Source organism: Scatophagus argus, chromosome 11, assembly GCF_020382885.2.
Source record: "Scatophagus argus isolate fScaArg1 chromosome 11, fScaArg1.pri, whole genome shotgun sequence".
NCBI classification, from domain to species: Eukaryota; Metazoa; Chordata; class Actinopteri; family Scatophagidae; genus Scatophagus; species Scatophagus argus.
This window is the reverse complement of record NC_058503.1, coordinates 17102499-17115218: the sequence shown is the minus strand read 5'-3', so window position 1 is coordinate 17115218 and position 12720 is coordinate 17102499. Positions and strand designations below refer to the sequence as shown.

Here is a 12720-nt window from a genome sequence, read left to right as displayed (position 1 = left end):
AAGTGCAGAATGAGGCAGAACTCAGGTGGGAAATCCATATTCAAAAGCTTCTTAGTAAATACCATGCTAATCAGACACTGTACTGTAAACGGTCCCTTCACACTGAAGCCGTAAAGCCAGTGAACTTTGCGTGCCTTGTCAAGGATAATAACATCAAAGTATCAAACGCATAACAAGATTTTTAAGCCCCTTTATCTAAATTACATGGGACAAACACAATTCATCACGTCAAAGCTGGCATGACTCTTAACACAGCACATCAAAGTTAAAATCGCTAAAACTGCCACTGTTTGGACTTTATTCAGGGAAGGCCCTCTATGGAGCGCCATTTGGTTTGTTCATTATGTGCAGCTGTAGAAACACGGTAGTGGTACACTGGTCCTTTAGAAGCAATGTCAAACAATAAAAATGCATGTCATTGATAAGTATTTAACATAGCTTTCGTGAACGGCACTCAAAAACTGATTTAAACAGTGAGGCAAATAGATGGCATAGTGGCATTTAGTCAATATGATATACATGCAGTATATACATGCAGTGATTTTCTCTCTCCTGGAAATGAAAGCACAAGATGAGATGTGGATTATTCGGAGGTGTGTGTGTATGTGTGTAACTGCTTGCTTTGTGTGAGAGCATGTACAGAAAAATCCATTCTTATCAAATCCAAATAGCAGGGTTAGCTGAAACAGCAGGGATGGGAGGGGAGCAGCTCTTGACATTTACCACAATGGTGCCACCACCATGCTAATATGCAGGAGGAACACCGGCTCTCATATAATCTAGTTATAATTGAATAAATAACCACCATCGATAAAAACGTTTTGTTTCAGTGAATACACCTCCGCATGAGGCAAATGACCCACTGGGATCGTGAGGGGGATGACCATTGATCACGTCCCTGTCATGTTATGAAACAATATGAGTGTGGCGCAACCATAAAAACAATCAACTCCATTAGGACTATTTCCCCTGACACCCACATTCAGCTACATCGCAATTTTTTACAACTCACCTCATCTGCTACACCAGTGGAAGAAGAGATTAATGTTAAACAAATCCAGTTATCTGTACAGGTCTGTTCCCCAGACAAATATAAACCAACTCTGCTCGCAGAGCCACCTTGTTTCCATTATTATCTTACACTCATCTTAGACGTTGAGAAATGTCCTATTTTTCACTGTGTAATCATGTATTCATTTCAGGTTCACCGTTCTTTTTTTTTTTGTTGTTGTTCTGATGTATGAAAGGTGCAGCACCTTATAGCACTTACCTCAGCATAGCGTTCTTGCCGTCACTCCGTGTACAGCGGACTTGTCTCGTCTGGTATCCAACCTCCAGTTCCCAGGACATGGGGTATTTGTGTGCATGAGTGTGGCGCTGGTGGTGGTGGTGGTGGTGGTGATGGGAGTGGTGATGAGACACCTGTGTGTGCAGTGTGACTGTGTTGTTCTCACTGGTGCTGGTGCTGAAGTCCACTGTAGTCCTTCCAATTAACTGACCATCTTTATGATGGGGTAGTCGGCACTCACTCCAGGCCCCCACTTTAAGGCTGTACTGGTACTCGCCCTCCCCAGCAGGGCATTCAACAGGGTTGGAGCAAGTCCTGGTCTCTGTCAGGTTGGGGCAATTTGCACCTCCGTACATTGGTGTGGCCAGCACATGCCGAGTCCGATGCTGCAGGCCAGCACCACAGGTTTTGGTGCAACTTGACCAGGAGGTGAAGTCTGAAACTATACAGTCCTGGGGACAAGGGATGAGGCATGCCTGCTCCACAGGTGGTTTCTGGGAAAAGAATTCACATATCCGTGAGGTGACTGTGGTACGGTTTGAAGCGCGTACACAGTGGACTTTGCGCCTCTGGATGCCATGCTGAGCTGTAATGCACTCAGCTGTCTTCAATGTGAGCTCGTTGGCAAAGAAAGGGACAAGAACACAGTCCCCCCAGTCTGACACCTCCCACTTAAAGAGGTCCTGGTGCCAGTCGCAGACTTTAAAGCAGTGCCTCTGGCTTTCCGGCTTGTCCATGTGCTGGCAGTGAGTATGGTGGGATGTCCAGCCCTCCGTGTGCACACACCATATTGTCCTTGTCTGAATCCCACCAGAACCACACTCGTCCCCAATGCAGTGACCCCACTGGCCTGGAAGCAAGAAAAGACACGGAGAGGGCAATTTCATTAAAACTTAGAACTTTAAGAAAGAAAAAAAAAGATTATTTAAATTGCAGCTATCTGGCAGCTTGCAATCAAGCACAATTCAAGACCATTCATTTAACCTCCATGATTGCTTTATTCATGAACTGAGGAAGAAAGGAAAGAATGAACACAAAGTAATCAAACCACCAGCGGATATCTTTTTTTTTTTTTTTTTAAATACAAGGTTACTCTCTAGATCCAAGGAACTAGATTCTCTGGGGTTCTTGATCCCATACTGATCCCTGTCTTGAGTTTTGTAAGATGTAGCTGCTGTGCAAGCCTGGTTGGTCAGGCAGTAATGTAAGAATGTCACTTTGCTGAAATTTAAAATGCTGTAAATTATTTTTTAAAGCATTATCTTGTTTTTTATTCTGATAATTATTCAACTGAGTCTCAGTAAAGTTACCTCTTCAATAGTTATTTTGAAAACGCACTGCACATATAATGTATTTATTGATTTACTCAACAAATGTTTGAGTTTATTTAAAATAACCCAAGCCAAACAAGGACAGGTCTGGTGCCGTGAACTCTTTGCTTGCAGCAGACTGGGGATTTAAGTTCTCTTAATGTGAATTACCAGCGCTGATTTGAATAATTGCTGAATACAATGAGGACCTGTCTTAAAAGGAAGGGCAAAAATCTTTTCCTTTTGTATGTTGAGGGCTTTAGGAACGGTTCAAATAGGGCAATCGTCAGATGTGCTTAATTACAGTTCATATTTCACAGGTCCTGGTAATTGGCTCAGTCAATGCCTGACAGGCTTGTCTGCAATATTCAAAAACACAAGAGGTGAATCAACAGTCATTTTGACAGTCTAATCCATTTGTCACAACAACTGCTTCAAAAATACATGCTCCTAGTGAATAAACTGTTAAGTATTCTGTATCTGTATGCAATCTTCTCTGGTCACATTTCATACTGTGTACTTAAATCATGAGACCAATATGATCAGTCTGATTGTCATTTGAAGCTTAGGGCCACACTAAATGTTAAACAACTACATCTGACACAGCAGCTAAGTTTATCTCCAGTCACAATCCCGTTTTTCACTCCAACAAATTTCGTACAGAGTCAAGTTGTGACAGAGTGGCAACTTCATTTTCAGGTATTCACCGTCATATATGAGTGATGATGTGGTTTTCCCCCCACTGCGTGAAACAGAACCACACTCCGCAGTCTCTACTGGCAACATCAAAATATGTGTGACAAAAACTCAGTAATTTTCCAGCTCTGAAAAATAGTGGAAAGTAGAAGAAGTCTGTGGTTAGAGGGGGAACAAAATTGCTGATACCTTTTCCACATTGTGAAAACTTGCATGGCCATCAAATTGTAGCTTAAAATGTAATAGAAGAATTCAAGCTGACCGCAACCTCTTTTTCTGTAAAGGAGGTAGTGACAAACTTTTCACAGCCACCTTCAAGTGTACAAAAAAATTGCCAGATTTTGGAAATAACTTTAGTTATTCAGCTGTTTTATCTATTTATGTGAGATAAAAACTGTGTTAGAATTTAAGTGATCATCTAACAGCGAGGTGTGGAGTTTAGTTTGTACTAAATGTTATTGTTGTGAATAGTTATCAAACTTACCTACACGCATTATTCGCTACAAGCCCAACTGCTGGGAAAGATACAACACAAACTGATGGTCAGACTCAAGAAAACAGCCACCATCATGAACCTACCGGGATGAGAGGCTGATGTCCTTGTAGCCTTCAATGAAACTCAATAAATAGCCGGTTGTCATGTGCAGGCAACCCTCTACCTCACTGTGTCTTTTCTTGCCTCTTTCGTGAGGTAGATTTCCCTCATTGACCATTTCTTTTGTTGAGTCCTAATTTCAATACGCTCTCAGATCTATGTTAGAATATACAGTGAACCATCTTAGAATGCATAGATTAAGGTTGTTAAAAGGTCTAATTAAATCGCAGCTTCATAAAATGATAAATTAATTTGTGAATCATAGAAACCCGATCTAAAAAACAGATATGTGCCCTGTTAATTTAGTTTCTGACCTTTTGTTCTCATTTTCGAAAGGAGCAGACATAATCAGAAACAAGAAGAAAAAAGGATATCAATTTGCTGATATGATGCTGTTATCAAGTCGGTCACATTCACTTCTCATCCAGTTATTTTGCCACATGCTATGAAAAGGATAATTTGATTCATTTCTTCTAATTGGAATTAAATTGATGTAATAATGAGATCCTACTGCTTCCCAAATTGCTTTCGAATGACAACTCGCTGAAACTGTTTCATGCCGGAGAAATCTGTTGTTAACACGTTGTTCCCTGGCCAGTCATCGGCATGACAATACTTCTTTGGTGCTGTTGCTTTCTGCTTAAGGGGGCAATATTTCAAAGTGCTGAATTGTTTCATAGCTCATCGAAGCACATCATTGAGTTTATTCGTCTTGGCTTTGCAATGTTAATGAGCACTTATGGTGTAACTAACATCATTATGTTCATATGATCTTTTTGTGAAGTGAACACATCATGACAAAGCTCAAATCATAAGACATGACAATTACTTTAATTAAAAAAGAGGGGTTTTCTTACACTGGAAATGAGATTCATGATTCATTGGTTTAATTTAAGTAACTAGGCAGGACATGTAAATAACGGTAAAGAGCTGCAGAGATGAGAACATGAATGTGTTTGTTTGACACAATGTGAAACGTGTTGCATGTGGTGCAGACTGATAAATACTTTGACAACACCCTTTTTTATTCACTCATATGTTAGACATATGTCCTGTATTGGACATACAGTGCATCCGGAAAGTATTCACACGCGTCGCTTTTTCCACATTTTGTTATGTTACAGCCTCATTCCAGAATGGATTAAATTAAATTTCTCCCTCAAAATTCTACACAAAATACCTGACAAAGTGAAACAAATTTGTTTGGAATTTTTGCAAATGTATTAAAAATGAAAAACAAAAAATCTAACATGTACACCCATGCATTCACACCCTTTGCCATGACACTCAAAATTGAGCTCAGGTGCATCCTGTTTCCATTGATCATCCTTCAGCAGTTTCTACTGGGAGTTGAGTCCACCTGTGGTAAATTCAGTTGATTGGGCATGATTTGGAAAGGCACACACATGTCCATATAAGCCCTCACAGTTGACAGAGCATGTTAGAGCATAAACCAAGCCATTAAGTCAAAAGAATTGTCTGTAGACCTGTGAGACGGGATTGTGTCAAGGCACAGATCTGGGGAAGGGTACAGAAAGATTTCTGCTGCATTAAAGATCCCAAAGAGCACAGCGGACTCCATAATCCATAAGTGGAAGAAGTTTGGCACCACCGGGACTCTTCCTGGAGCTGGCCGCCCAACTAAACTGAGTGATTGAGGTAGAAGGGCCTTAGTCTTGGTCAAGGAGGTGGACAAGAACCCAATGGTCACTCTGACAGAGCTCCAGTGTTGCTCTGTGGAGAAGGGAGAACCTTCAAGAAGGACAACCATTTCTGCAGCAATCTACCAATCAGGCCTGTATGGCAGAGTGGCCAGACAGAAACCACTCCTCAGTAAAATGCATATGAAAGCCTGCATGGAGTTTGTCAAAAGGCACCTGAAGGAATCTCGGACCACAAGACACAGAATTCTCTGGTCTGATCAAACAAAGATTGAACTCTTTGGCATGAATGACAAGCGTCATGTCTGGAGGACACCAGGCACTGCTCATCACCTGGCCAACACCATTCCTACTGTGAAGCATGATGGTGGTAGCATCATGCTGTGGGGATGTTTTGCGGCAGCAGGAACTGGGAGACTAGTAAGGGCCGAGGGAAAGATGACTGCAGCAATGTACAGAGACATCCTTGCTGACAACCTGCTCCAGAGTGCACTGGACCTCAGACTGGGGTGAAGGTTTGTCTTCCAACAGGACAACGACCCTAAGCATACAGCCAACATCACAAAGGAGTGGCTTCAGGACAACTCTGTGAATGTCCTTGAGTGGCCCAGCCAGAGCTCAGACTTGAACCCTCTTGAGCGTCTCTGAAGAGATCTGATCATTTGCACCGACGCTCCCCATCCAACCTGATGAAGCTTGAGAGGTTCTACATTGAAGAGTGGAAGAAAAGGCCCAAAAATAAGTGTGCCAAGCTGATAAGATCATACTCACAAAGATTTGAGGCTGTAATTGCTGCCAAAGGGACTTCAACGAAGTACAGATCACAGGGTGTGAATACTTATGTACATGTTAAATTTTTGTTTCTTTATTTTTAATAAATTTGTAAATGATTCAAGCAAACTTGTTTCATTTTGTCATTATGGGGTATTTTGTGTAGAATTTTGAGGGTAAAAATGAATTTAATCCATTTTGGAATGAGACTGTAACATAACAAAATGTGCAAAAGGTGAAGCGTTGTGAATACTTTCCGGATGCACTGTATAAGACGTATATAAGACATATGTGTGGCATATGGAGGAAAAAAAACCTTCTTTTTCTCTTAATTCAAATCAAGGTAAAATGTGACCTATATGTGACTTAAACTGAGCCATTCAGAATGTATGTTTTAAAATTGAGCAATTATATTATTTACCTTTTAATGGATGTTTTAATTAATGCCTCTGCCAGTGTTAACATGGAGGACAACAAAAGACAATAATGCAGAGAAAGCTACATAACAACTTCACTGGAGACACCGTGGTGTGCTTTAGGACGGGATGGAGGTCCCTTGGGAAAGGGACATAATTATCCTGTTATGGTTGTTCGACTTCCTCTGCTATGGTCAGCACTGAACATAGCGGACTGATTAGATAACAAGCTTTATGGGGAGAGATCTCTATTAAGAGGTCTGATAGTCACATCATGGCAAAAAAAAACAAATGGATACATTAGCCTTCATAAATAAAAGGCCATTTTTAAATAAATCTTGCTTAAATTGAGAATGAAACATGAGGCAAAATAAAATATGTGAAAATGGAAACATAAGCTAATGTCCAAAGTAGAGCAGGTTGGGTATGACACAGTTTCATAGCACATTTATGGGGCCTTCCCAATAAATGTGCTCAGATTCTCAACAGTTTGCGCCACTGACAACCCTTAAAATTTTCAGTCATTATGTTGTGATGTATGCACATTTACTCTGAAGCATGTTGTACAAAACTGAACCAACATCACTGCACTTCACTTTGAATTTATAAGTTTGAGCTGTGGCTTAAGATTACGTGAGCTGCCAAACTATTTGTTTACAACCTCAAAGACACTTGAAGCACTTTGAAAGGGAGAGACATGTTTTTTTTTTCTGTCAGAAGAGAGAAGAGGCTATGCAAGATCACTTGCAGCTGTGAAAGCACCTACAATACATGAAAACATTTTAATTAGACCATTATAAAGTAGGTACCAAACGTAATTTGAAAAAGCCTAGTCCCACTTTGAACATTCCTGCTCTGTAATGTGCTTAAAGAGATGTTCTCGATTTAGTCAACGCTGACAAGACCATAAAAATCTTATATGGGTTACATCCTAAAATAGACATGAAAAACCCTTCACAAAAATAAGATACGAGCAGCAATTCACAGCTCAAAGACCTTCAGTGTCGACACTGAGAGGCAGAGTACACTGCTCCTGTGGTCACCGATGGCACTCTTTCCCAATAACCACTCTTTCATCAGCATGACCACCTTCGCTCAACGGTTCTGTTTTCAAACTGTGCCAGGATATGTGTGTGTGATTTATGGGAGCGTGATTGGGAGTGATTCCACTGCCAGGGGAGCCAGCTAACACAAGCACTAGTTCATCTCCAAAGCTCTGAATAATCACTCTCTCGATCTGTCAGCATCAGCATCTGTCAGCCCCTCAGGAGGAACCAGTCACCCACAGCTCCTTCATTCCTGTCGCACTTAGTCGCCTTGCTTACACCTCCAGGGGGAACCCCCCCACACCGCCGGGGGGCCCCTGCTATATTTACTATTCCATTTACCTTGTGGTATTAACAAAAAAAAAACTTGGTAAGAAGCTGAGCAGACTTGACTACAATACAGGAACAGACAGAAATTAAACTTAGCCGCTGTAGCGTGACTGAATGCGTATTCTCTTTTTCAGTAGCATTCAGCTCAGCCCTTAAGTTGGACAAATGATACCAAAGTAACACAACAAAAGCAATCTACCCTATGGCCCGAAACCAGACAGACGGAGACAAAGGAGAAGCAAAGTGGTAAACTGTTGTTTAAACGGCAGCGAGCAGCTCTCCTTCTAGATAGAACTGCACTCAGCACTGTTAAATCTCTTGCCTCTCTGTTTTCTTTAATTACATTTGGTAAAAGCATCAATGAGTCAGGTCAGAAGTCTTATGGGATTTCTAAGTAATGAGCTTTCTAACTCCACGCCACCGTTTTGGTGCCATCAGTGTGCGGTGTTTACTAGTGCAACTTTAAACTTTTATACCCAAACAGCTACATTTCGCATGCACAAAAATGCTTCAGAATGAAAGGACAAAGTTCTGCGTAATCACAAAAACAGGCACAATGCTTTTCTGAGCATTTATGGATCATACTGAACTGTTCCAAACACTTGATTTAGCTTGAATTGCATAAAACAAACACAGCAGTTGCCTAAGTTCTGGAAAGATTTCGCCTTCAACGACATCTAACACTCAAACTTCAACAGAAGAGCGGCATCACACTTTTAATTACATGTTTATGGTTGTGAGATTCATTTGGTGACAGTCTCGCATAGTTTTTCACGCTATGCTGCAGTTTTCTGTCCATTTTCCTCACAAACATTGCTGGGTTTACTCACCATCCATCTTCAACTTCACTGCCTGAGTTTGACTGTTTGGATACGGGCGTCTTTTGTCACAACACTTTTTAATTAAATGATACCTGTGCCACTGAGCCTCATTATGCACGGCGCCGTCCCCCATACCACACTTCCATCAGTTGTAATTTATGAGCAGCGAGGTGCATCCTCAATTACAACATTCATATATGCAGAAATTCATCAGATTATCATCAGCCGCTCAATCCATCTCCAGAAGACCTGAATCAGCTAATTTTAGTGTTTATGTAGCAAGTTAGAAGGAAAATTGTGAAAATGTGAGCAAAAGGGAGTTAAAAATCATCACCAGAGGACAATTCTCAAGCAAATTAAGTGACAAAAACACTCATCACCTGCAGCTAAAAATAATGTGTGATAGTAAAAAGAATGAGCAGCTACTGTGGCAGGTTTGACCTTCCTGCTTGAATATAAATCATACATTTCCATAAATGCTCAATAAATGAATGCATTACAGTATTTGTGTTTTGGCTTGACAATGAGATTATTGCAGCTCACATTATCCCAAGGCAAAGCATCAAATGCAGCTACAATATCCCACACTAATGAATTACACACCCCGGGGCTGCAATACTATACACATGGCCCCAATGGGCTTTTATTATAATTTAGCATTCAGCCCTACAGCACCAGTGCCAGACCTACTTGAATGCCTAATCACTAACTGAACGGCCAGCAGTATATACAAGACAACACTAACACATGTTGTGCCCACTGAGTGATGTAATCCCTGTTCGGACCAATCAGTGACTAACCAAATAAGCACTGTAATGCAAAGTCATCTTTGGCCAAGTGATGTCATTTTAAAATGTCAAAGTGTTGCAAGAAAACTTGTTTCCTTCTATTAATGACAATCTGATCAGTGATCTACGTGCACTGGGGCTGAACCAGAGTCACTAGCCTGACTGTCAACGGTGGAGACAGTTTAAAGAGGCATTCCCACAAAGAAAAAGAAAACATACCAGCTCCTCTGCTCTGATTTATCTCAAATCAATAACGCAGTAAGTCATGTGGAGGATCATTTTAATACCAGCATGAAGACTGCTAAGTGAATAATCAATCATCTTTAGTCAGTGTTAACATGATTCATTGAGAGAGCGATCGCGTTGTGAGGCAAGGACGGTATTTAAATTGCACAGCAGTCAGACAACAGTGTAAGGCAGGCGCACAAGAAACAACAGAGGTCACGAGGAAGCTATGCCCTCTCTGATGTATTCGCTTTCTGGTTCCTGGGGATGTTTACCTCTTCAGCCAGCAAAACAAACAACACAGACAACACAGCACTGCATGAATATATGTCTGATTGTTTATATGCACCATGAGTAGCTTTCATAACCGAGCACTGAGATGGTTCCTGTGTCACACTGACCATCACCATGCACAAACACACTGATGGTGATACAACACAGCATCTGAAAAATTAACCACAGCGAAGAACTAACTGATTCAAACCTCATGATACTGACTGTTGATTGACTGGAGTTGTGTTACAGTAGCACAACCTCAGTGTGTGCTAATGCCTGCAGATGTGAAGTAGCAGTGCTTTGTTGAAACATACTTTTGTTCACTGACGAAGATGAACCTTTCATTTGTTGTTTTCTTCACTGCCTGATACATTTTTTCCAGGTCACATTTGTCTGTGTTTGTGCTCTGTGTATGTTAACTTGCCCACAGCAGTGGGCTGTCAGAGAGTTTCAAATGGGAGCTCTTGAAAGTACATGTTCCTCTCTGTCAAGTCAAGACAAGGTGGGTGGGTAAAAAACTTTAAAACAGTTGGGTTTCCATGCCTTCCCGATGCAGATCCTGTTACCTGTTGACTGGATTTCGTGAAGGAGCTGCACTACAAAAACTGATGATCTCTTCAAACTTCTAAAATTAGTCTCTTCTATAGTTACATTTGTAACTTGTTTATTTGCTCCTGTTGTTTACCTTGTAACACTCTGCTGTAAATAAATGATGACTAACTGCCATCATAACTTAAAGTTTTAATGTCCATAACTTTAACAGGTCGACAAATAGTATTCAATTATGTGTAGTGCCGTGGCAGGACAACACAGCAGGGCTCCAGTTTTTCTATATCCAGCTACAACAATAAATCCCATCCCAGTGACATTTCATTTTTCCCTAATAGTGATCGTGGCATGTCCCGCTGTCTTTGCTAAATATGCTCACGGTCAAATCCAGACAGGACTGAAATCAATGTTTAGCTGTTATATTAACTTGCCTTGGGAGAACTGGGAGTTCATCTACAAAGCAGATATTGTATTTCCTCTAAGATCTCGTTTATACATATAGATCCCGCTTTGACTTTAGGCTGGGAAACCCTTTCCAGGGGGTTTCTCTCAGAATCAATGTGTTTACAATAAATGTCACAGTACTTTTGCTGGTATCCCTTTAAGACATGAAAACGACAGCGGGGGCCAGCCCCGAGGTGCGCTGCACCTCTGCGGTGATCAGAATCTTTTTCAGTGTAATTGCTTGTCTCATGTGGTCTCCTCAAGTCTCTGCACCAACCTGTGTAGAGGTGACAAGTAATTGGGTAGGATGTCATTCACTCCTCTGTCTCCCTGTCTTCCGCTGACCTGGGATTTCTCTCCCGTAAGCACAGGAGCAGAACTAATGGCCATATCTACAGGCAGCAACCTGAGGAAAGACCCTGGTGTTTTGATAATGCAGGTGACAAGGGCCATGGCACCACAGAGATAAAGTGAAAATTGTGTCTCTGGAAATGTGGCACAGTCCCACATGATATATCTGCTGATTGTTCTATAACGAAAAAAAGGTGAAATCCAGCACAGGCAATCAGTCTAAAAATACTTTATCCATCGCACACCACAAAAAAAAGAAAAAAAAAATCAAGAAAGTTATTTATTCAGTCCCCGGTCAGGATAAATTGACATAAAGTTAAAGTTTATTTGATTTATGAACACAGGCGAGTTCATGGAAGTGAAATGTTCGACTTGAGTTGGCTGATTTGGTAATAGCTGCGGGAAGAATGGAGGATAAACCGACTGTATATGCACTTGCAAAGCAAGCCTCTTCTCTTTTTTTTTTTTTTTTTCTGAGTGGCGCCTTGACGAGGTTGCCTTCATGGTCAAACATCTGCTCAAACTTCATTTGAGCAGTGATTACTGATGCACCCCAGAGATTTTCCTTGGGCTGCTCTCAAATTGAGCAGCGATTCCCAAAGTGCTGCTCTATTTCTGCTCAAGTGTGAGGTGAGTGCACTTCAAACTGAGGCAGGCAGGCTTCATCCACCAGAACAATGCAAAGTATGCCTAGGAAGTGCTCACATCTGAACAACAACATAGCTTCAGTCCTTTAAATGGCCCAACTCAGTATGCTTTTATCCGGGTTCTCTTACACAGTTGCATTTAGACAACTAAAACTGCTTGGCTGAGGTCATGAGGAGATTAGATGTAAAGTGAAAGGAGTCGCGCAGTTGCGATGAATTCACAGAAAAGTGTCATTCGGTTCTGCTGATTCCCTTCACGTCTATGCAGTATTTCTCTTTGAGCAGTTTTACTGTGTGGTCCTGATAAACCTGCTACCTGTTTGCTCGTCACCACTGTCAAAGCCCTACCCTCCACACCTTTATGTTTCACGGTGTCACTGTGTGCCATGCAAGTTGCCTCATGTTTATGAAGAGGACAGTCTCCATAACACATACAGCTTTTATGTTTCTAGGTTCAGCAAACTGCCAAAGATGTGACTTCTTTCTTTGTTGTCAGTAATCATAAA

The 12720-nt window shown here is 41.3% G+C and overlaps 1 protein-coding gene across 1 annotated transcript in view; it reads right to left on the bottom strand.

Moving 5' to 3' along the window:
• thsd7ba (thrombospondin, type I, domain containing 7Ba) overlaps positions 1-12720 on the bottom strand; it is a 120085-nt gene that overhangs the window by 82343 nt on the left and 25022 nt on the right. The window contains exon 3 of the mRNA XM_046404676.1: positions 1271-2138. Coding sequence (XP_046260632.1) covers positions 1271-2138 — 868 coding nt within the window. The remainder of the gene's footprint in view (positions 1-1270; positions 2139-12720) is intronic.